This window comes from Phycodurus eques, chromosome 9 (genome assembly GCF_024500275.1).
Source record: "Phycodurus eques isolate BA_2022a chromosome 9, UOR_Pequ_1.1, whole genome shotgun sequence".
NCBI classification, from domain to species: domain Eukaryota; kingdom Metazoa; phylum Chordata; class Actinopteri; order Syngnathiformes; family Syngnathidae; genus Phycodurus; species Phycodurus eques.
In genome coordinates, this window is record NC_084533.1 from 19,639,278 (window position 1) to 19,665,421 (window position 26,144).

The following is a 26,144-nucleotide window of genomic DNA, read 5'->3' on the forward strand; positions in this document are numbered from 1 at the left end:
ACACCCAGAATATTTAAATCCTCTTTCCGATGTAACAAGCTCTTTCTATGGATTTGATTCTTGATATTATGTAACATTGGAGGTCTTGGTTATAAAATGAAGCTCTATTGTTTGAACAAACCAATCCCATGAGAACTGAGTTAAAAAAGATACAAAATGCATTAATAAATTAAACAATATAACGCACTACTCACACAAAAAAAGAACTGCCATTCACACCTACCGGAAATTTAGAGTCTTCATTTCTTCAAGTCTTCAACCTAATTCTTCAAGTCTTCAACCGACTGGTTAGCACATCTGCCTCGCAGTTCTGAGGACCGGGGTTCAAATCCCGGCCCCGCCTGTGTGGAGTTTGCATGTTCTCCCCGTGCCTGCGTGGGTTTTCTCCACGTACTCCGCTTTCCTCCCACATCCAAAAAACATGCACGGTATGTTGCTCTTTGCTAAGGCTGTTTTATTTTTTTAAGTACTCTAGAAATAAAGTTGAGTTGAATTATAAAGCTACATGTCCAACTGTTCAGTGTTTCAGGGCTTTTTCAAAAACTTCTCTAACAAAAAGCATATTGGCAAAATTCACAACAAGTGCTTTCTCCATTAATCAACAAATACATTTCCAAGGACATCCTCTTCTATGTCTTTTTGTGGCTCATTCAGTTGCTCTGGATCTCTTTTGCAAACAGGTGATGACATTATGTGACACTTAGGACTCAGTGGCAACTTCAGTCTGAGAACATGGTGAGGAATTGTCGATCACTTGTTAGACATCATCTTGGTCTCATGAAAATTGCTGTGACACTCATATATTTAACTCGGGTGCTGTCCATTTCTTCTGATAATCATTGAGATGGTTCTACACCTTCATTGGAGTCCAGCTGTGTTTGATTATACTGATTGGACCTGATTAGGAAAGCCACACACCTGTCTATATAAGACCTTACAGCTCACAGTGCATGTCAGAGCAGATGAGAATCATGAGGTCAAAGGAACTGGCTGAAGAGCTCAGAGACAGAATTGTGCCAAGGCACAGATCTGGCCAAGGTTACAAAAAGATGCCGCTGCACCTTAGGTTCCTAAGAGCAAAGTGGCCTCCATAATCCTTAAATGGAAGACGTTTGGGACGACTGGAACCCTTCCTAGAGCTGGCCGTCCGGCCAAACTGAGCAATTGGGGGAGAAGAGCCTTGGTGAGAGAGGTAAAGAAGAACCCAAAGAGGCTGTGGCTGAGCTCCAGAGATGCAGTTGGGAGATGGGAGAAAGTTCTAGAAAGTCAGCCATCACTACAGCCCTCCACCAATCGGGGCTTTATGGCAGAGTAGGTCGACGGAAGCCTCTCCTCAGTGCAAGACACATGAAAACTCACATGGAGGCTGCTAAAAAACACCTGAGGGACTCCAAGATGGTGAGAAATAAGATTCTCTGGTCTGATGAGACCAGGATAGAAATTGTTGGCCTTAATTCTAAGTGGCATGTGTGGAGAAAATCAGGCACTGCTCATCAGCTGTCCAATACAGTCCCAAAAGTGAAGCATGGTGGTGGCAGCATCATGCTGTGGGGGTGTTTTTCAGCTGCAGGGACGGGACGACTGGTTGCAATAGAAGAAAAGATGAATGCGGCCAAGTACAGGGATATTGTGGACACAAACCTTCTCCAGAGTGCTCGGAACCTCAGACTGGGCCGAAGGTTCACCTTGCAACAAGACAATGACCCTAAGCACAAAGCACTTCAGAACAACTCCGTGACTGTTCTTGAATGGCCCAGCCAGAGCCCTGACTTAAACCCAATTGAGCATCTCTGGAAAGACCTGAAAATGGCTGCCCACCAACGTTCACCATCCAACCTGACAGAACTGGAGAGGATCTGCAAGGAGGAATGGTAGAGGATCCCCAAATCCAGGTGTGAAAAAAAAGCATCATTCCCCAAAAGACTCATGGCTCTATAAGATCAAAAGGGTGCTTCTACTAAATACTGAGCAAAGGGTCTGAATACTTATGGCTGAGTGATATTTCAGTTTTTACTTTTTAATAAATCTGCAATAATTTCAACAATTATGTTTTTTTTCCTGTCAATATGGAGTGCTGTGTGTACGTTAATGTGGAAAAAAATTAACTTAAATGATTTTAGTAAATGTCTGCAATATAAAAAAGAGTGAAAAATTATACTTTTTGTACTCACTGTATGTGACGTGGAAAAAACACTTAGGGAACAATTATTTCCTTCTCTAACTGCACTGCATTATTAATAGGAATCAAGACTAAAAGGGCACACGACTAGAGACTGCTCTTGTGAGGCACTTCATTCCCTTGGTAGAACGGAAAAGCGTTCATTTGTACACATCTGTATAACACTACAACAGAAGAGATTGGCTTGTCTAGTTATATGATCATGTTTGTTTCTTATGTACACTACTTGGTCAGAGAAGTTATTATTATTTGTTATTATTATTTATTATTATTATTAGTTATTAGAAACTGAGTATATGGGAGTGTTATTTGTACACATTTTGAAGAAATGTGGTGTTTGGAGGCAATGTGGTCTCAGATTTCTGCACTCAATTAGACCTTGGTTATTATTCAGAATGCTGCTGACAATCGATTTACTCCAACAAAAGAGCTGGAATATTATTTCAAACTCCTGTCACACTTTTGCAATGGATTTCCCCAGTCATTTTCTTCATTGTTGCTAATTCATTGTGTGTGCGTGTGTGTGTGCATGGGCGCGCACGCGTGCCTTTGTTTGTGTATTTCTGTATGTTTGACCCAAGAGTTCAAGGACAGTCTTGTTTGTTCTGCCTCTAGTCTCCAATCTGTACCCAAGTGGTTTTTATTTAAGGCGCTCATCTACCCTCACCACACACACACACACACACACACACACACACACACACACACACACACACACACACACACATACAGTGATATAACCTCGTGCTCTGAGACTCATCACCCCGAGTTCTTCACATGTATTAATATAACTGTCTAGAGTTTCACACCCACACATAATGCATATGCAATATGTCCTAAAGCACACCGTACATCCTGCAGCACGGCCCTCCCATCCTACAGGATTAATTACTGTGTCTCCTGCCTGTGATCCCGAGAGCGTCTGAGCCGTGTTAGCTGGCCTCTGCCTTTAGCTGGCGGGCACGTGGAGATGCCAGCACTCACCCATTCATCACTGTGACTTTGGAAAGGGGGACGGGAGGAATAGGGGCTGCGTGGGTGAGAGAGGGCCGGTGCAGAAGTGAAGGTGAGCGAAAGGTGGCGGGAGAAGGTGAATGGGAGAAGCCAGGTCGTCTCTGACTGAGACCCTCATTAAAAATTGAAACTGCTGGTCCAGATTGTAAGGTAAGGATGGCTGTGGTGATTGTCAGATGATAAGAGGAAAGGGTTTCAGACGGATTTGGGGCTGTGGAGAGAAAAAGTGGACGACTTTGCTATAAATAGCATAAACATGGCCCTATGTCATCACTTCCCTTTAACCACCACTCCTAGAACATTATTTATTGTTTATTGTGTTCTCATTAGCTTTTGCAACAGACAAAAGCTAATCTTCTTGCCAGAAAATAAAACAAAATAAAAAAACAAACACTGCACCGTGCATTCAGTGCCGCACATATTCAGTGTCCAATTCCCCCCCTGCATCACCGTACACATTCCCACCCCAGAGTACCCACACATACAGTATATACATTAATTCCAATATGCATCTGTACAACACTGCAACAGAAGAGATTTGCTTGTCTAGTTATATGATCATGTTTGTTTCTTATGTGCACTACTTGGTCAGAAAAGTACTTTTTTGTTTTCGTTTAAAACATTCCTGAAGAAACTGAGTAGATGGGAGTGTCATCTTTTTTCAACCAAACTTTTGTCTCTTAATGTAAATTTCATTTTTTACCCATAATGAATGAGTATGGATTAAAGTAGGAATGAGTTGGGAGTTGGAGGGTGAAAAATGGGAGAAGAGGAAGCCTGCACAGAAGGTTAGAGCAGGTCCAATTGATGGAGAGTGTGTGTGTGTGTGTGTGCGTGTGTGTGTGTGTGTCTGTGTGTGTGTGTGTGTGTGTGTGTGCGCGTGCTCATGAGTGCCTTTGTTCAAACCAGGAACTTAGGAACTTGTCATGGTATTTGTGCCTCTGTGTATCTCATTTGGGTTGTGGTGAATGAAACACACATTCCACTAAACTGGCATGAACGTCAGTTGTTTGTGTGTGTGTGTGTGTGTGTGTGTGTAAGGAAGGGTTCAAACACGAGACCCATCTTCGGGATGAGAGGTTTTGTAGGGATGTGGTGAAAAAGAAGCGGATATAGGAGGCAGGGGGTACCTCAGTCACTAAAGCAGCGTAGGCGTTTGTGCTTCATCTCTCATAAACAACAAGTTTTTAGTTTCCCTCCCATCATGCAACTGATTTTCTTAGCTCTTACCTATTTATAGTGCAGGTGGGAGAGTGCTTTCACACTGCGCAGCATTATTCAATTAACTTGTTTATTCATAAACTTTGGCTAATAAGGTAAACAATGTTCAGCGTCATGAGAACACTGACTTTGTGGAAGTGATCTTATTGAGTATTGTACTGGAGAAGAAGAAGCTGCAATTATTTCTGTTTGTGGGACTTTTCAAAAGAGAAGCAAGTTGGTGTGTCAGTCATTTTCTGTGCAAGACACAATTGTATTTGGCAGCATTTGATACTTATTTCCATCCATCCATTTCCTGAGCCGCTTCTCCTCACGAGGGTCACGGGCGTGCTGGAGCCTATTCCAGCTATCATCTGGTAGTAGGCAGGGCACACCCTGAACTGGTTGCCAGCCAACCGCAGGGTACATACAAACAAACAACCATTCACACTCACAGTCACACCTACGGGCAATTTAGAGTCACCAATTAATGCATGTTTTTGGGATGTGGGAGGAAACCGGAGTGCCCGGAGGAAACCCACGCAGGCACGGGGAGAACATGCAAACTCCACACAAGCGGGGCCGGGGATTGAACCCCAGTCCTCAGAGCAGTGAGGCTGACACTCTAACCAGTCGTCCACCGTGCTGCCTTGATACTTATTTAATTTAATTTAATTTTAATTTATTATGCTAGGCTATTTGTCATGTCAACTATTGTAACCAGCTGCAATGATGCAAGACTTACATCCTCGTTGATGTGCTTGTTTTCACTCATCCATCCATCCATTTTCTGAGCCGCTTCTCCTCACTAGGGTCGCGGGCGTGCTAGAGCCTATCCCATCTGTCATCAGGCAGGAGGCGGGGTATACCCTGAACTGGTTGCCAGCCAATCACAGGGCACATAGAAACAAACAACCATTCGCACTCACTGTCATGCCTACGGGCAATTTAGAGTCTCCAATTAATGCATGTTTTTGGGATGTGGGAGGAAACCGGAGTGCCCGGAGAAAACCCACGCAGGCACGGGGAGAACATGCAAACTCCACACAGACGGGGAGGGGGATTGAACCCCGCACCTCAGAACTGTGAGGCTGACGCTCTAACCAGTCGTCCACCGTGCCGCCAAGTTAGGCTAATAGAAAAATCGAAATTGTATATATTGCAAGTGTGAATGTGAGTGTGAATAGTTGTTTGTCTTAATGTGCCCTGCGATCGGCTTGGGACTAGTCAAGGGATGTACCCCGACTCTTGGCTAAAGTCACCTGGGATAGGCTCCAGTTCACCCATGATCCTAATGGGGAGGACAACAACAAAAGAAAATGGTTGGATGTTTTTCATAAATTATGAAAATGTAGTAGTCACTGATGGTGTAGTGGTACACTCGCCTGACTTTGGTGCAGGCAGCGTGGGTTCAGTTCCCACTCAGTGACGGTGTGAATGTGAGTGTGAATGGTTGTCTGTGTTATTGTTATTGGTCAAATAATCAACAAGCTGCTGTTTGTGTAGCTCCACCCTTTCAGTAGCGTTTCATTTAGATGCATACCCCAAACATGAGGTTGCCAAAATGTGGTAATCTTCCCATGGTGCTTGGTGGAAACAAATTGCTTTTGGTAGGTTGACTTGACATTCTCTTTTTGCAATTAAAAAAAAAAAAAAAAAAAAAAGAATCATCTGTGTCCAGCCAGGATTTCAGTTCCTCAATTGGTATGTATGATTCTTTTTAGGTTACACCTTTCTGCATATTTCCAGACTGTCATTGTCCACTTTTTCAATCACTGTTCATGCAGTAATCGGGTGATCGACATGTCAATCATTAAGATCAACAGTGCTAATCAATATCTGCCTAGTTAATGTATTTATAGTCTGCACAGTGTCAACTGCGCAAATGTTATCTATTGTTTAAATTGTCATCATTGATCTATTACACATACGGTATACTACTTATGGAGTTCCATAATGTAACCTGTGGAAATGGACCCGCGCACAAATGGACTAGTGTAATTATTAGCTTGTTACTGAAGCGTTCCACAAGTGTAATTAATTAGTGTGTTTCTTGGTTTTACTACATGAATAATATTTACATACCCCAAAAAGATGCTATATTTTTAATCAAATAGATTATGTTGGCCATGAATTAAAAAAAACATATCAATGAATTTACTGTCTTTATGGGTGCATAGGTGCAGTTCATGGGCACTTGACTCCCATTTCTGCCAACCCTGTAAATCCAACTGATCACTACATTTGTCCAGAATGGTCCATAACCTCACGGCCAGGGATAGAGTAGCATATATTGGAGTGGAGAGTTAACTTAGACCAACATGAACAGCTGTGTTTAGACATACTGTAAACATGGATGCTCTCGGTGATATTTTCCTCCTGACCACAGGGCTCTAGTTGCTTTGGAAACAGGTACTAACAAGGGTGGAAGTTCATTTGTAATGACTCGGTGTGTGTGGTCTGCTTCTCTGCATGTACAGTATACAATAGTCTCCCCTTGAGTGACTAAAATTAGTGCAATACATAATAAAAACAAAATGTAAATATTGTGTTAATGTGTTGGGTCATTGCACTCGTGTAACTATGCAGCACGGCTCAGTTCTGTGACGGGGTTAACATCTGCAAGTACCAGCTTCAGTAGCACTTGGCCTCCATGAATGAAATATGACAGAATGTTTCCAATTCTTACATTGCTATTTTTGCCCTGCTTTTGTCTCCTAATCCTGATCCTCTCAGTCACACTAAGTTGTACAGAATGTTTTTTTTTCTCCCAAATGAATTCATTACATTCAAAAGAGAGATTATGTTGCATGCTGTCCTGGTAATGACAATCTTCCGCAAAAGCAATATGGTACGCCACGTGTTGGACTACCCTGTAAAAGGATTTTAAAACATGTTTTGATGTTTGTTGCTCTTTTGTCACAGTGCTACCAAACCAAATGCATTTTCAGGCAATTTAGTACAACACTAAGGTCGGTTTTGCTTTTTTTGGTGTTAGTTTGTTTGCTGTGTGACTACAGATTTACTTAGTTGGTCAATTAAAATGGATAAAGATATGTGCATCGAGAAAAGGTATACAAATCACAAATCCTTTTTTATTAGGTGAGAGATTGTTTCATAAACTCATGGATTCATTTAAATCTAAGGACACAAACAAGGGACACTCTCCCGCCCTCGGGCTGGGCAGGGACTGGCTGCATCGCGGGCCCTGTGGGTTGGAATGGGGCGTCTGGCTCTCCTGGATGTGTGGGGGGGGGGGGGGGGGCGTGGCATGTGGAGGGGTTGGCTGGGGGGGGGGTGGCATTGGGTCCCTGCGGCCCCCACTGGGTGGCCAGTTGTCGGGGCGCCTCGGTGGGGCTGGCGGACCGCCCTGGGTCCCTCAGCGTGGGATGTGTCCCGTCCACCGGGCTGCTCTCGGGTGGACCCCTGGGCCCGATCCCACCCCTCAATTCCTCAGCCTCCGCGGTGCGGCCACAGCAATTACAGGACACTTCTGTCAGTCTTTGTGTATGTAAAACGGTATCAATTCACTTGCATGTATCCGCAGGCATACACTCCTCGGACTCTTTCACTGGGTGTGGGCTCATGCACTTACTGCGACAAATAACTCATGAATATGCAAATTGATTGTGTATCCCCTCACTTATACTCTCATCCTGTAGACTTTTATAATTTACATAATTAATCCCATCACACTTCAGTTGTACAGCCGGGTTCACGACCCTTGTCCTGCATGCTTCTTCTCCTGTCCTTGTCCTGTCCTGTCCTGTCCTTCCCTCACAGGGTGTAGCACTACAGCCCCATGCAACACTCATTTTTAATGTTTCATTGTTATCGATAATGTAATGATTTACTTCTCTCACCCTGTTTACAATTGGTGCTTTGTCTTTTGTCTACCACAGCGGAAGCTTAAAAACTCCACTGTGACACAGTAAAACTGTTCCGGCATAAAAGGGATACAGATTTTCCATTCTGCTTGATCTAACAGCCGAACAAGACAAACAAAATTAAAAAAAATAAATCTAAGGACATCTGTTGTGCTTGGAGGAGGTGACAGCAGAGGCATCTCTTGGAGCGGTGCCACAGTCATCACCAAAGTAGTCATGTTGCATTATGCCCAACATGAGCACAAGCATTGAAGAGACAATTCTGTTGAAAATTAAAGCGCAGGTAAATCCTGGTAAACAAACAAACATACACGATGCATGCTGGCCTAAAGATTAAAGTATTTTGCTGCAAAAACACTGTCATTTCTAGTACAGTAACTTCAATTGGGGCTTATTCTTGGAGAACATTTTTCTTGACCGATGCTTACCTTGGTTTCCCAAACTGTTTCAGTTCAAAACGCACACCATCCAACCATCCATTTATCCAAGGTCGGGTCGCGGTGGCAGTAGCTTTAGCAGGGAGACCCAGACTTCCCTCTCCCCAGCCACTACATCCAGGTCTTCCGGGGGGATCCCGAGGAGTTCCCAGGCCAGCCGAAGGATGTAGTCTCTCCAGCGTGTCCTGGGTCGTCCCCGGGGTCTCCTCCCGGTGGGACGTGCCCGGAACACCTGACCGGGGAGGCGTCCGGGAGGCATCCAAATCAGATGCCCCAGCCACCTCATCTGGCTCCTCTCGATATGGAGGAGCAGCGGCTCTACTCTGAGATCCTCCCGGATGACCGAGCTTCTCACCCTATCTCTAAGGGAGAGCCCGGACACCCTGCGGAGGAACTCATTTCAGCCGCTTGTATCCGGGATCTTGTTCTTTCAGTCACGACCCACAGCTCGTGACCATAGGTGAGGGTAGCAACGTAGATTGCCAGGTAAATCGAGAGCTTCGTCTTCTGGCTTAGCTCCTTCTTTACCACAACGGATCGATACAAACTCTGCATCACTGCAGACGCTGCACCGATCCGCCTGTCGATCTCCCGTTCCATTCTTCCCTCACTCGTGAACAAGACCCCAAGATACCTGAACTCCTCCACTTGGGGCAGGATCTCATCCCCAACCTGGAGAGGGAACGCCACCCTTTTCCGACTGAGGACCATGGTCTCAGATTTGGAGGTGCTGATTCTCATCCCAGCCGCTTCACACTCAGCTGCGAACTGCTCCAGTGAGAGTTGGAGGTCACGGCTTGATGAAGCCAACAGAACCACATCATCTGCAAAAAGCAGCAAAATGGACACTTATCCAGTATATATATCGTCAACGATCATGAATCAAAATCCCTTCTCCAAAACATTGTGTGCAGCATTTTACTTAAAATAAAATAAAATACATAACTGACCCAGGACTCATTTTGTGTCCTAATCCAAGGTTGGGTTGAGAAACAAAGTCATTGAAACAAATGTCAGTGTCGTACAAATTTCAGTGTATTGAAATCCTAAAATTATTGAGAGAACTTCTGGCTACAGTTTGACCTTTCACAATTTAACCCTCGAACATTTTTGTAGGCTTTGTCTTGAAATTACAATTCATTATCACATCTTTGATTCTATTTAGTACAATTAATTATATTTAATGCATTCATTGTTGTCATTATCATTCCATACTGATTGGCTTAGAGGAATAAAAAAGTATTCATGCCTTATAAAGACATGTATGGTGTAAATTTTGACTTAAATTGAATAAGGTTCTTTGCCTCTAAGGGTCATTGGTAATGTAAGGTTGACATCGACGACTTGTGATCAGCTGGGCTGGGATTGATTCCCAACTAGTACCACATCTCTGCAGACTGCAGTCTAGGGTGTAGTCTGCCTTTCACCCAAAGTCAGGTTTGATAGGCTCCAGCTCACCCGTGACCCTAAACACGATAAGAGGTTGAAAATGAATGTAAAGGGCTACAAAGGGAGAGATTGGGGACCAGTTGCATACTGTATTTCACGGTTCTACAGAGCGAAAGCCGCGACACCATCTGAGACAACACTCATTGAAGCCCACATAGCACTTTCGATTGCTACAGTTTGCAACTCTTTGCCTCTTAGCTGTGTGTGTAGGAGGCTTAGACCAGCATGGAGAACACTCGCTCCTTCTATTCCTCTTCCAGTCTATTTTGGCTTTATGTCAGCCGCAGACTAATATGCTGTAATGTTTGCAGCAGGTGAAGCTCAGCAATCAGCATCTCATTGCTGTGTGTCTGATCTGCTTTAACGCTATTAACGTGTTTAATGACAGGATCTTGTAAGAGCTTAGCTTCAAATTGATTGTTACACAATAGTTCTTTTGACGTGAGCGCCCTGAGCATGTTTGTTGTCAAATACACATACTACTGTCATCAGTTTGCTTGCTTCTCTGGTACTGTTATACAAAGGACAAAACAAAACATTGAAATGTTAAAAGAACAAAAAGGGAATATTATCTTGACTTTGGGAGAATGTTGATTATCTCTTCACATGTGGACAATGAGCAAATTTATTGGAATTAATCTAAATCCATCTAAAATGCTTCTTTGCGCCTTCTATTGTTTGGTTCCAGGCATGCTTTGTGCTCGACAGTCCCATGAGGATTTTTTTTCATTTCATACTTAAAACAATGGTTCACTGCTGCATTTTTTGGGTTCTTCTGAAGTGTTGCACTTGGCCGCCAACATGACAGTAGCGCTTGAAAATGCGAATTCACAATATTATGGATTTGATCATGGTTCTCCCTACTGCTGGTAAAAAAAACAAATCAATCTGAGTTAATTGAATCGAGTTCCTCTAACCTCTAATTTCACTTCTGGGGTGGGGCGCAAATGGCTTAGTGACAATTTGGAGGCAGAAAGTCGGTCCAAATTACACCTGCTCAGACCGTGTCTAAGTCCTGGCACAGAGTAGACTACGCTGGTCTACGAAACACCGGTCTAACCCGCCTCTGGTGCACAGTCACGCCACCCGATTGTCAGAATTTATGCCGTTCAGGAAAATAGGGTCCTTTATTGTTAGTATCGATGCTAGAAAGGATCCTGCAGCTCTGTAATGTCCTCACACCAATACTACAATAAAAAGTCAATTTGCGTTTTGTTGGTGACGTCATACATAAGCGTTTGGACTAGGACGAATGTGAGTGCCTACTAATTTAAGCTGATGACATGCATTTGTACTGAGAATATATGAGGCCAGAAGAGCTCTCGTGGCTCACTATTAATCATTAAAACAGCAAGGATGTGTCCCAATATTTTATTAAATTCAGCTTGTATGCATTAAGGAGCAAAGGAGAACTTGCCCACATCTATTTTGCTTTGACTTTTTATAACAAGCCACAAGGCATTAGAGTCAAAGATAATGGTTGTACTGTATATAATTAATCAACAGTTAACAAGGGGTAGGTAGTCATATAGTTGTTGATTTTTACGACCAAACTCTGTTCCAATAAAACAGCTTGGCTGAAACCAGGCGCAAGATTTCGCAGTAGCTATCATCTCTCACCTGCCTCGAGATGATAGAGTGGGTTAATCGAGCCCGGTTACTCCTGCTTGCTTTTTCTTAGCTTCTTGAGGCTTTGGAGTATTTGATTGTACCCTCACCGATAGATGAAATGATGTACAGTACTACACATAAAAGAAATGCATAAAAGCTGGAAGCGCACTGGGCCAAAATATTGTATGTTGTTAAGGTTATATAGATGACTACCTGATACATAGAAATTGAAATCAATATGAAGATAATACTGCATTAATGAAGTGGAGCCTTGGAGTTTTAACGGACCTTTGATTTGCTCAGCTTCAGTATTAAACTTTTAGACATGTATCTCAGTGGTAGAATTCTCACCTGCCACGCGGGAGGCCCGGGTTCGATTCCCGGCCAATGCATTTCCCTTTTGTCTTTAGCTTGTTGTCACGTCTCTGTCGGGCCAATTTTGCATTATTCGTGCACTCACTGTATTAGTCTCGCCACTCTGCACTATTTGCATATCTATTGTTGATCAATACTGGCCACTCGTGCTTGAGAAGTATCTGCACCATTTGCACAATGGTCACTGTACCAGACTATTTCTCTAATAGTCATTTCAAACTGCTCTACATTGCTAGAGGACACTGCATCATTTGCACAATTGTCAAAAAAAAAAGAAAAATTATTACCACATTCCTGGTAACCTTTCAATGCTCAGTGACTCTCCGTACTGTGTTTTTATGTTTTTATGTCTCAAATGTATTTTCTGACAAATGGCTGTCTGTTGTCATACGAGAGCGTCTCCGACTCCCGGAGACAAATTCCTTGTGTGTTTTTCATACTTGGCAAATAAAGATAATTCTGATTCTGATTATGTTCTTGACTGCACTTGCGTGAGCTTTGTGTACATGGACAGACCCCACAGCATATACATCCATATACATATCATGTTAAGCTATAAATGAGGCTGTGGTTTAGGCATGTAATTTTTAATAACATACATTTTTTTATATCGCTTATCCTTATCCAAAGACAGACCCCCTTTCACAGTCACATTCACAGTCGCTAAATAGGAAGTAAAACCACACTGCTTGCACCAAAATCAGTTGAGTGAACCATTACACCATCAGTGACTGTTTGTAACATTTTTTATGTTTATTTGTATTATTATTATTATTATTTTTAACAAAATGATTACGATTTTAAGTGAACACAATATATGTGTTGTGTTTTCTGTTCATTAGTGCATCGCACCAGCAGTTTATGTGACATTTTACAGACAGAGGAAGAGAGTGACGAGAACAAACTCCTTGGTGTATTTAACAAAGGCAGCAGCTATCTTCCTGACACTTAGTTTTTCGCTCCATCTTTCACACTCCTTGTTCTCGCTCAGTTTCATACTCTGCCCCCATCTGTTTGAAGAACTTCAATAACATGTCATCTTGTTGCCTTCCCCCCCCCCCCTAACTTACAGATTATTTCTCCTTTATGTCCTCCACACTGCACTTCTAAACAGATAAAATCTTCAAGCACGTTATGAAATGCCAATGCATCTTTGTGATCTAAAAAACAAATTTCTTTGAAAATGTATTCTTGTGCATGTGAGTGGGTGCGTGTGGGAGCATATTCATCTAACGCCATAGCACCTCCTCACAGATGCACATTGGATAAACAGAGCGTGGCTACTTGACTTGGAGTGGAGCACTTGAGGTGGGTTGTTCGTTACATCTATATCACTTGGGATGAGCAACATAATTATTTTTTAATCTGTAAATGATGTAAATCTGTAAATTGCAGCGCTGGAAAACAATCAGAGCTATGTGTGTGTATTTGGGGTGGACCGGTTCACAAAATCCATGGGTTCAGCTCATATCACAGTGTTGTGGTCACGGTTTTCGGTTCAGTTTTTTTTGTATGTTGATTGTTCGGAAAATCAATTGCATTTTGTATAGTCAGGTTAAAACTGGAAGAATGAGGCAGTTTGACATTTGACAGTCTGAGGTTCAAAGTTGATGAGATTCTGGCTGCAAGAGAGGCGACATTGGCAAATAAACTTGGCAAATAAAGATGATTCTGATTCTGATTCTGATTACTAGTTCCAACATGCTTTTTATTTATTTGGCAAAGAACGTCATTAACAAATGCTAAAAACAAATAGCTAGTCACTATCACTAAAATGCAATGGAATCTTTTCTGCGTACTGGACACAAAAAGTGTATCTTATAAAATGTAAAAATGAAAATTTCCTTTAAAGGTCTGACCCTTGAATTAGTGCATCCAAGGGAATTAACTTTTCCAACCACATTATATGCTGTTTCGATAACATAAAGTGAAGAGACCCCAAGATCCTAATTTATCAAGATCTCAACCATGGTTGATTTTACCACTCTATTCATTGTATTCATTCTTTTTTTTTTTTTTTTTTTTTTTTTTTTACATTGCCTCGTCATTAGCAGAAGTTGAAAAAAGTAATGAGCCTATTTTGGCAAAGTAAGGAATAGAATGTTCAGATACCTCTTCAAATGTTGGGTGTAATTATAAAAAGCCATCAGCAAAATAAATACTCAAGTAACGTACATACTGTATACTTCCCACCCCTGATTATTAAATCAATTTTTCACATAAGGATCAACTTCTACAGTGGTCAGATTCCAGAGAGTCCTAAGTTGTGTCTTCACACTGTCAATGTGGTAGACTTTTGCCGAGAGGTGCCTGGTGTGTCTTGCAGTCCTGGCACTGCTTGACACTTTGCTGCCTTTGAACACAGCTTCAAAGCCACACTCAAGGTTTCTCTCCTGGCAAGATCATACTAAAACCATCCCTCTTCTACCCTTCTGGCTCTTTGGTGGGTTTACTCATGCCCTTGCCCCATCTCCACCCTGCTGTGTCCTCTGCACTGCAGTAGCCCGTCCTCTGATGGAGCCTGCTAGTCGGCGCATTTGACCTAGGTGAGTGCCGCAGCGCCACAGACCAATGGAGTCAACAGTGAAAGTCATAAATAGCAAAAGAGAAGAAGCAGCCCAGTATATTTTGTATAAGCTATAAAATGGTGCTATTGTTTTCTGCATGTTCTGGTTTCAGCCTGGAAGAGATGCGGGTCGTCATCGGAAATGTGGTTATTGGACCCATGAGCAATTTCAAATGAAGAAATAAATGACTATTTTCATTGTCGTCTTTTAGAGCAGCCTCAGTGTAACTAATCCAGAGGACGAATGCAGTCAACACCTACGAAGTATATACTGGTACCTTGATTGATTACATTTCCATAATTTCCTATGGGAAAATTACAGTTTTGAATACCAGAATTTAAGGTTGGAGGTTCGTGGGGGGAGATTTTTTTCCCACTTTTTCACGAATGAAAAGCATGATCTTCTGGTGTGTGACTGACACCTGAGTCACATGTGGCTCTCACTTCGGTGTGCCAAAAGTTGGCCCACACTGTGGCCACCTGGCTACCCTTGTGCTCTGTGGGAATGCATCGTGGATGTGATGTTTGTTGGTGTATGTTTACCATGAAGGACAGATGGAGTAACCTAATACAAATCTCATTTGCCATCCCGCTGTCCACTGGCCCTCTCGGTCTACTGGTGATGCTATCTGAGCGTTACCAGCATCCCGTCTGCATGGTTCCTGGAATCCGCCCACCCGACTGCTTTCCTGCCCCCTCTCACCACCCGCCACATTGTAAAACTGTGGGCATCCCGGACCCGTCCCACGAGTGTAGCTTGTCAGGTCATCAGCTCTCAGATTACCTGGAACAGGTTGTTCAGGGCCAGCTGAGAGAAATGTGTCTTGATAAACAGCATATTGTTGACAGTCAATGAACCGCAACTGCCTTTGTTGTAGACAGACTCATAAAGTTCCCTCACAAACTCTGCCGGGAAGCGTGTGTGTATGTGAGTGCATGCGTGTGTGCGTGTGTTTAAAAAACACACACTCCACAAATGATAACTATTGGAAAGATTTAGAACCACAAAGGTACATCTTTTCAAAGTCATCATGGTATGTTGTAAAATTACTTATTGCATTTAATTAATTACGCATATAAAGCAATGTTTTGCAATTCAAGTCGACAAATTGACATGTATGTTATTCAAAATTGAGTTTCCTTCAGGCCACTAACAAATACAAAAAGATAGTGTATGTGTATTTTCAATCTGAGCAGCACACTGCCTCAGTCTAGAGGTTCTTGGTTTGAATCTTTTTGCATGTTTTTCCCGGCCTTGCATATGAGTTTCCTACTCCCACATTTCAACATGCATGTTATAATGTAATTTGTCCATAGGTACGAATGTGAGAGTGAATGATTATTTGTCTATATGTGCCTTGCAATTGAGTGGCGAGCTCAATTGGGTGTACCCCAGCTCCAGCTCACCTGCGACACTCATGAGGACAAGCGCTATAGAAAGTGGCTGGATGGATTTCAATCTACAGTTTTATCTGAGAATATTCTTCCTCACTCATTGAACTCATAAATTGAAGTCAGCTATATTAAAAGTTTTTAAAGGACTTTTTGTCAACTCAAGCACTTTATCCTCTGCAAAAACCGCCGCTGCATTACAGGTCATAAAAACCCAATGCCCCGTAGGAAATAACAGAAGTTAAAAAAGGTACTGAAATATAAAACCTATTTTATATACTATATAGGTAAGGTCTAAGTAACATTTTAATATTCATACATCATAAAAGTTTACTGCTGTAAGCAGTAAAACATAAAAAACAATTGTGTTCTTACCCTTATCTCCGATGATGAGCATCGGACATAGTGACAAACTTGCAGAGGGAGTTTACTGCACTTGCTTGGGAGGTGAGTCTCTTCACTTATAGACTAAAAATACATACCTACCTAAAGTTCAATTTCCACTGGTTGCCGTCCAGTTTCCCCTATTTACTACCAGGAAAGCCAAAACACGAAAAAAAGAAGAAAAAGCAAAACACACTTGTCATGAATCCTTTTGAATCTCACTGCCGGTCCTCCTTGTGAAGCTTGCGCATGTACTATTTTGTCACAGCGGCCAGGTGGTTGCGACTTCTACATCCGTCTCTATGGCGTTTAGAGGTGACACTCCATCAGCCAAATGGATTAGTCTCATTGTTGTGGTAATTTATTGATGTTTTCCTCACACATGAAGAATGGGAGAATGGCTAGAAGATTGATGAGGCAGTTCAGAGTGTGTCTGCCATTGCAGACAACCACAGTGAGTGGTCAGTCTGTCTCGTCTGTTACGAGCCCCACAGCTGATTTATTTGACAAGCAGTGTGATGGCTTCATGAACATCGAATATGTCCAATGACAGGGCGTTCATAGATTATATGAAAAGGCGGCTTCGTGTCAATTTCAGGTTTTTGATGTCAAAATGAAGGGATGTCTTTGCATTAGATCATTTTAATGTGCACAGCTTTGAGGCAGACTTTGGGTAATGAAGATCTCCCTCGTGATACCCTAATATGATGGAAATATAACACTGATAGCGTCCTCTGTGACAGTCAGGACTTTGAGAAACCTGATCTGTATTTTAATGCATAAAGGAAATGAGATGCTCTAATGGAATGAAATTGAGAGGATGCAGGGATGCAAAACAAATTGGAAGTGTAAGGCATTAAAACTACAGCCCGTCTGGCCTGTTTTAGTCTGATCTTGCTTGTGTCCTTTCCACCCCATGGTTTCATCTATGCTCCAGTTGCCTGTCCTCTCATAAAGCCTGTTTGCCAGCATTTGGATACAGTTCCAAAAATCTTGATCCCTGACATGGAGACAGGGTGAAAACGGTGAAATGGGAAGAACCGAGGTGAATGAGGCAGCGATATTTCAATCTTGCTCCTCCTTCGCATGTCTGCGCAAAGCCCTCAGTCTCGGCGGATAAATGTGCAGCCAGCTTGCCTCCATCTGTGACTCTGACAAAGTAAATGTTACTGATAATTCTAATTGTGTCCCTGTAGCTATCCATCTGTGGGTCACTGCTTTGCGAATGTGCGTTCTCAACCCCCCTACAGTCGCATCCAGAATGTCACAGGTCTCTGACATACTGGCTCTCTCCCTCCATTAGAGGACACCTGATCCCACAAAGGCTTTCACTGATGAAAGAAACAGAGCAGCGTGCGCAGGAAATGGGCTTGCGGTGCTTCTTACCATGACCCTGGCTACTTACAGCCATTGAATTGCATTTATCAGCCAGCCTGCTAGTCTTTCTCTTAAGCATTACAAAGTTGCTCTGCTCTTTGTGATGAAAGAGATACTACAGGTAGCAGCTCAATTTGAGAACAATAGGAAGAAACAAAGGATAGAAGAAGCTAATACACTGGAGGTGGCTGGGCATCTTGGCACCGCGTTTATTGTTCAAGTTTCTCTCATCTTCATCTCGTCTCCCTCGTGATCACAGGGACGGACGGTACTGTATGTCACAGGCGCAGCTGCAGTCTAAAAATTTAAACCAATGCTAAGCCATGCCACTTACGACTCTTAAGACACCTTAATTAAACTATTTTGCTGAACACAAAGGCGATAAAACCATGCATACTTTACTTTCTCCTGAATCATTGTTATCATAAAAAAAAACACTCGATGAAAGCCTATTGAATTACCAGATTACCTAAAATCTCCTTCAAGTCATCAATAAAAATCCATTTAATAGTCATATCACACCATAGTTTCCTTACAAAGCCCATTTTAAACGCGAATAGCACACAGTCTCTTTGAAAGAAGTAGATGAAAGACTGACTTATTATTTAGGGTGTGTACTGTATGTGTGTCACCAAGGCAGCTAGACTCAAACACTAGGCACAGGCACCAGGAAAGCACGAAGCAAAGAAATATTTTCACAACTATGGACAATTTAGCCTATTCAGTGAACCTAAAATGCATGTTTTTGGAATATGGGAGGTAACCGGAGAAACTGGAGAGATCCATGTAAGCACGAAAAGAACATTCAAACTGTACACAGGAAGGCCGGAGTGGGGATATGTAGTATCTTGAATGAGACTCGGACAGCCGGTGAGTTTTTTTTTGTGTGTGTGTGTCGTTTTTTACTAGTGTTGGGCATCGAGAATCGAGAACCGGTTGGAACCGGGACTAACATTCTGGTTCTCCTGGGATTGTTCAAATTAAAATAATTCGGTCCCCAATTTTAGTAAAACATTAAAATTAAGATTATATTGTGCACAGGAGGCTTTCAGGATGTGTAGAAGTCGTTCCCTCCAGTTTCTAGTCATGTTGAGCCTATTGTTGGTTTTGCTTTTTACGAACGGTCTCTTTGGTGCTAGGATTCAGGAAATCCAGCCTGATGCGGACATGTCTGTGAAGAAATAAATCCGCTGTAGACTGACCTGTAGTGCACTTTAGAGTGGTCCAGTACTTTCTCCCAGACCATCTGATGCAGGATGCCCTGGTGCACTTGCTGTGTGCAAGATGCCCTTTTGTGTCACAAAGGTTTGGAACTCTTCAGATGTGAAGGTGGTGGTTTTATCCTTCACTATCTTTTCAGGATGTCCATAAGATGCGATGCTTTTCAACCTAGTTACTGTTGCTTGACTTTGACACACTTCTAACCACTTTGTATATGAATCGACTATAATCATAAACATGCTGTTCAGGAAAGGACCAGCAAAGTCAATCTGCCGTCTTTTCCAGGACTCACCAGGAAACTCCCATGGGTGGAGTAGCACATGCTATGTCATTTTCTGTTCGAGCTGGCATGTTTCGCATTCTTTGCAGATCTGATCAATGTCATAATCCAGGTTAGGCCACCATCTGTATTTGTGAGCTAGGGCTTTAGACTTCACAATCCCCTGGTGTCCAGAATGTATCTCTTTCAGCAATTCTTTCCTCATTTTTGCAAGGTACGATGACTCGTGTTCCTCATCGTACACAGCCTTGCTCTGTGGAGAGTTCATGTCTTTTTGAGTAGAAGACCTTTATGTTCTCATCTGTATGAGCAGGCCAACCTTCCATCACACACTTGTAAATGCTTGACAACTCTGTGTCTGTGCATTCAAATGCTCTGAAAGCAGCGAGTATACTGTCTCTGTACTTACAGCTGTTCCAACATCGCTAGTCTCTGGTAACGGACAATGAGACGGTCCATCTGCATTGCTGTGATCTGCTGATTTATTGTACACAATGTGGTAATCATAAACTTACAATATGACTGCCCATCTTTAAATGTGTGCTGCAGCCAGTGTAGGCAGACTCTTTTGCTCACCGAAAAGCGTCAACAGTGGCAGTGGTCTGTTGCAAGCGTGGAATGTCTACCCCACAGACACTGTTGGATTTTTTTTAATGGCATAAATAAATCCCAAGGCTTCTTTTTTTGATCTAGGAATACTTCTGATAAGCATATGCAGTGGGGCTCTCATCTCCACTTGGCATAGTGTGCTGGATAACTGCCCCAATGCCATATGCAGAGGCATCACATGCCAAGGTGAGCGGTAAGTTTGGATCGTAATGTGCTAAGACCTGATTACTTGTTAACAGTTCGTTGCATTTTACAAAAGCTGTCTGCTCATGCTCAGTCCATTTCCAAATAACCCTTTCTCTCCATAATTTGTACAGGGAGCCTAACATTGTGCTTTGCATTGACACAAATCTGCCACAGTAGTTAACAAGTCCTAAAAATGCTCATAACTGTTTCGCATTAGTTGGAACAGGAGCTTCCTGTATTGCTCTCACCTTTTCTTGAGTTGGGTGGATAACCTGCCCGTTCAGGACGTGTTCCAGGTACTCGATTTGCACCTTGTCAAACTCACACTTTGAATGTTTCACTTGCAGTCCATTTTCTTGCAGGCGTTGCAGTATTTTTTCCAGATTGTTGTTGTGCTCCTTTTCAGTGCGTCCAGTGATTAGAAAATCAGTAGACAACCACTGGCAGATTTTTCAAGATGTTTTCCATTATGCGCTGGAAAATGGAAGGGGCAGAACTGTTTCTAAAAGGAAGCCTGTTGTAGACATAAAGTCCTTCGTGGGTATTGATAGTTGTGTACTTTTTAGAGTCCTTGCCCAACAACACTTCCTAATAGGCTTCTGGTAGGTCAATATTTGAAAAGATTTTAAATCCACTGAGGGTCTCGAGCTGCTCCTCTCAGCGTGGTAGTGTGTCTGTCTCAATGGCTGGGTTTGCTCTCCACATCTCTTTTGCACTGGCACTATTGGTGCTGCCCAATCACTGTGCTTTACAAGTGAGATTATGTTTGCTTCTTCAAGTCTTTTTAGTTCATTTTCCACTTTGGCCTTCATTGCAAAAGGGAGGGGCCTGTGTTTGCCAAACGTACGGGGTACCTCTAGCTTCACAATGATGGACACATTGATGTCTTTGAGAGTGCCTAACTCATCATTAAAGACTTCACTGTATTTGTCCAATTATTCGCTGTTTCTGGTTTTGTCACATTCAAGTACTTGATCAGTTTCCAGTTAAGTTTTGTTGTCTCACCTAGTTCCTACCACAGAGCGATGCTCCACGTCCTTTGACAACTACCAGTGGCAGTTTAACAGCCTGCAATTTTAGCTTGAAACTGTCCAGAAACATGAATGTGCTCCCCATTGTAAGCTTTAAGCTTCACCTTGGCTGGTTGTAAAGGAAGATGCAAGAACTTCCTCCAGTATGTTACCTGCGAAATGACACTTCTTGCTGCTCCAGTGTCTATTTCCATGAGATGATTGACATCATCAATAGAGAATGTGGCCTTGCACTTGCATCCTCCTCAGTACTGACCGTCACTATGGGGAACTCCTCTTGTTCTGTGTCCTCATTTGCTGTCATGTATTTTGTGTCTTTAAACTGATATCTCTTGTTTGGCATTGTGTTTTGATGTGCTTTTGTGCGACAGGCCTTTTTCAGGTGCCCTGTTTTACCACAGTTGTGACAGTATGTCTCTTTGAAATGGCACTCATTCGCAATATGACTTGTTCCTTTGCACATTTTTGTTTTTTCAGGTCTGACTTTATGGATTCCGCCTGTGCCGAGAAACTCACCATCAGCTCGGCGTACCTGTCGTGTGTCCCTGTCTGCCGTTTCCATGCTAAGCGCGATCTCAAAAGCCCTTGCAAAAGTTAGTTTATCTTAAGAGAGTAATCTCCTTTGACAGGTTTAATTGTCGATCCCACTAATGAATCCAAACTCACGCCGAACTCACAGTTAGCTGCTTGCTGCTTCAGCTCTGCTACATATTGGGCAACAATCTGGTTAGATTTTTGGTTGCATTTGTTAAACCGAAACCTTTCGGCAACCAATATGGGCTTCAGCTTTCAAAATGTTCACAATGTAATCAAAGGTTTTATCTTTTGGCTTATCTGGCTGGAACAAGTTTCTTAAAAGTCTGTATGTAGTTACTCCCATTATGCTTAGCAAAAGGGCTGTATTACTTTTCCTTATCAATGTCGTTAGCATCGAAAAACTGCTCCAGCCGCTTGACTGTAAGCATTTCATGGCTCATTTTCCGGCTTGAACTCATCAACTCTGCCGATGTGGGCCATTGTACTCACTAGATCCGACACCCTGTGTCTTCGTCCCCCGCAAATTATCCTCGTCGGCAGTTGTAGTATCTTGAATGAGACTCGGACAGCCGGTGAGGTTCTTTTGGTTTCGTTTTTTACTGAGTCGTGAGCAACTGGGACTGGGGGTTTGCGCATGCGCACCGTGACAAGTGGACTGAAATAAACTTAAAAGTCGATAGAGGTAAATACACCACAGGATTCAAACCCCAAACCTCAGGACTGTGAGGCAGACGTGCTAACCACTCGTCCAACGTCCTGCCATATTTTATTATTTCGCACAAAATATTTAATAGACTCAAGTTGAGAAACAGCTGGAAAAGGTAACGAGGTGAATCACTAAAAATAGAAGAGGACAGCGAAAATAAGACGAGTACCTTAGTCATGGGGAGAATATTCACGAGTCAGTCAAGGGAATTAAATGGAGGAACCTTGAGTCACATGTTCATTGTTACACACTTGTGTCTTGATGGTTCAGTGTCTTGCCCAAGGATACTTCAACAGCGTACAGGCGGAGCCAGGATTCAAACCACCAACCCTTCGGTCAGCGGACGACCCGCTCTAACAACTGCCAAATAATAAATAAATGAATAAATGTCAACTATTGGATATTGGACAGACATTGGATATTGCTGTTTGACTATAAGGGGACCTAGTTTGGAAATTTGAATGTTGAATTGCTTGTATACAAATAGTTAGGTCGCTGGATTGTGAAATGACACAACTCTTTTCCAAAATGTGTTTTTATATGAGCTGTTCTAAATTTTGCCGGATTGTAATGTTACGTACCGCTTCTGCTACCAGCACATACTTGACTGTTTGGTGAAGCTGTCGATATTGAGGAGGAGGGATATTTGTGTTTGGCAGTGTGTCCGCTGCGTGCGCCACATGCACGGATAGACACACCATTGACGAGTGTAAGTTGTCAGCTTGGTGATGAAGTGCTGTCTCCACGAGTGAAGCACTTGTGTATATCTATTGTAGCTGCCATGTCACATATAAACTTCCTTAGTGTGTAGAAATAGTCACTGTAAAACCTTTTTTTTTTTTTTTTTTTTTGCTCTGCACTCGTGAGACAGATTGTCAGATAATTTTTGCTGTGTAAATGTCTCCAAAGACTGTTTAGAGCATCATTTGATGCAGAATGAAGACAAAAATAAGTGACTCATCAAGCCATCTTCCATGAAATCAGATGGAATTGCACGCTGTTCGAGCACATAATCTAATAATAATGTCTCTCAAAGCAATGCATTTCCCTGCATAAAGAAGCTGGAGCTATCATTAAAAACAGAGGTGTAGTGGACCCGTGGGTGTATAACTTCAGTATCACTTGCCTCTCTTCTGGGAGAAGGTTCATTGCACTGACTCTCAGCTCCCCGTGAAGTTCAGGAATAGTGCTCGAAATCCCTGCTGTTATTGTCCTTTCATATTATGGCTGCTGGCTGCATTCATAAAGGCCTCACCTCCTGTGCCATCTTTTTTGGAGATAAGAGGTTGACTCTTTGAACCTCAGAATGCCACTGATTATTTTCCCTCCTCACTTGCCTTGCTTTGTTTGCATTACACCAATTGCTTTGTTTGCATTACACTAATATACACATTGTGAGTTCCTGTTTGTTTGTTTTTTGTTATCAGGGTTGGATTGTATTTTGCACTCAAGAAACTGTGGAATTGTTAGCACTCTGCTCAGGAAAAGTGCAATGTAATGCTCCTCAAACATGTATATTCAATCAAAAAAAAACAACAACCCAAAAACCTCTTTAGCCTAAATATATTGATTATTCCTGTGAAGGCGTATTTGGACTACACTGAAAAGTAAGAATAATTACGCTACAAGAATCAATTATAATTACAATGCAATTACCAGTTGATTTTATGCGAAGGATTATTTGAGTTTGGAATTCTATGCCTGCTGGTATCAAGAACACCAGCAGATGCTTGGCTAAGGTAGATGCATACATGATGCATGCGTGTGTGGTAATTTTCAGATTCACCAGTAAAAGTTTTTTATCTTGCTAACTTTTTCTTGTTATATTACAACATTATTCTCATAATTCTATGTTATGACTATTTTACCTCCAGAAAATACAACTTTATTTTTGTGGCATTTGTGAACAGAAATATATACTGCATTCACAGTATACAGTAGCTCAATATCATTTCTGCACTGAGTTATTCTTGTTGTCAGGACTGCTGACATTCAAGTTGCCTCTTTACAGACACAACAAATTCTGTCGTAGTGCTTTAGTGGAATAGTTCCTACTTTACTGCTGTCTCGCATGCAGCGTTTGTGTGTCAGACTTTATCATGCAAGTCTCCAATTTATATGTGTTGAAAATAATTGTTTCTGCATGCGTGTTTAATGTTGCAGCGTTAAAGTGCTGCCAAATCTCATTTATCAGAACATGCTTTCAAAAGCCCACTGTTTACAATAATTACCGCCTGTTGTTTGCTTAATGTCTTCCAGAGGCCTTTGACTTGGTGCTGCGTCATGGTCGGAATGCTACCTTATCCATGCTCAAGTCGGAGTTCCCCGCTCTTGGAGGTGGGGCACAGAGCTCTGTCGGGCAGCTCTTCCTGGACATGTCGCTTTACATTCTGGGCTCAGACTCCACAGTGGATCACATGGTGGCAGTGATCTATGGCCGCCTCTTTCACATGACATATCGCCGCCTGCTTGGGGGCAGCGGGTCTGTGTCTGAGGAGTGTGTGAGAAAGGCCTGGAAGGACTCAGTAGCCTTTGGACCTTATCCCAAACTGATGATGACACGTCTCTCCCGCTCCCTCCTTGCGACGCGAGTATTTCTTCAGGCGTTGAACCTGGGCATCGAGGTTGTTAATACCACTGACCACCTGCGACCCAGTCGGGACTGCGGCCGAGCCTTGATGAGACTGTGGTACTGCCCCCACTGCCAGGGCTTGCTGGGGCCGCCAGTCTGTCGAGGTTTCTGCCAAACGGTGATGCACGGCTGCCTGGGGGGAGCGGCCGAGGTGCAGCCTCATTGGAAGACCTACGTGGACGGCTTGGGGAAGTTGGCGGCGGCCATGAGCGGCGAGCGGGACATGGAGGCCGTTGTCCTCAGACTGCCGGCTATGATCAAACTGGCTCTTAAACACGCAGTAAATTCTCGCAACCGTCTCAGTAGCGTGGTGAGTCACACACAAACACACACGCTCACACACACACAGGCCACAAACCACAAAGTCCAAGTTGGAATTAAAATCTTTTTTGAAAAATTTCTTCATGAGGGAAACAATAATTTTACTATCAGTATCAACAGCTGTGAGGTAAAACCTTTTATTGAAGTATAAGACATACCAGCTCACCTTCATATTCATTGTTTCCCAATTTGTTATTTGTACAAAGTATCTTGTCTCTCTGTCCATTGAAACTAGATATTTTCTCCTGCAGTTGAGATTTTCATCTCCCGAAACTATGCAAGCACCATAGCGCAGGTTCTGGGATAGATGTTCCGGGTTTGGATCTTGGATCAAGTCTTCCAGTGTAGAGTTTTCAATATTCTTCCTGTGATTCCACTGGTTTTCTACATGCACATTAGGTTAATAATTGAAGACTCTATATAGACTTAATGAACACCTAATATGCGCCTTGCAATTGACTGGCGACCAGTCCAGGGTGTACTCTGCCTTTCACCCAAAGTCAGCTGGTATGAGCACCAGCTCCCCCTAACCCTGAAAAGTGAGTCTCAAAGGGATATTTTTTGGGTCATAATAGGCTAATAAATATATATTTTGTGGGTCATAATTTGTCTGATCATGTCTTTACCTTCCAAAATAACAGGTCATCACAACCAGGGATTCACATAACAATATTAGTCTGGTTCTCAAAGGAGTACCAGAGGTCACTGCTTGGTGCCCATTTTTTTCCCCGAACCTAAAGTAGGGGAAAA

General features: G+C 42.6%; 1 protein-coding gene across 1 annotated transcript in view; it reads left to right on the forward strand.

The window, feature by feature from the left end:
* The window catches only part of gpc3 (glypican 3), a 112,783-nt gene that overhangs the window by 38,428 nt on the left and 48,211 nt on the right, over window positions 1-26,144 (forward strand). Inside the window, exon 3 of the mRNA XM_061685794.1 lies at window positions 24,701-25,383. Within this exon, the coding sequence (XP_061541778.1) occupies window positions 24,701-25,383 (683 nt within the window). The remainder of the gene's footprint in view (window positions 1-24,700; window positions 25,384-26,144) is intronic.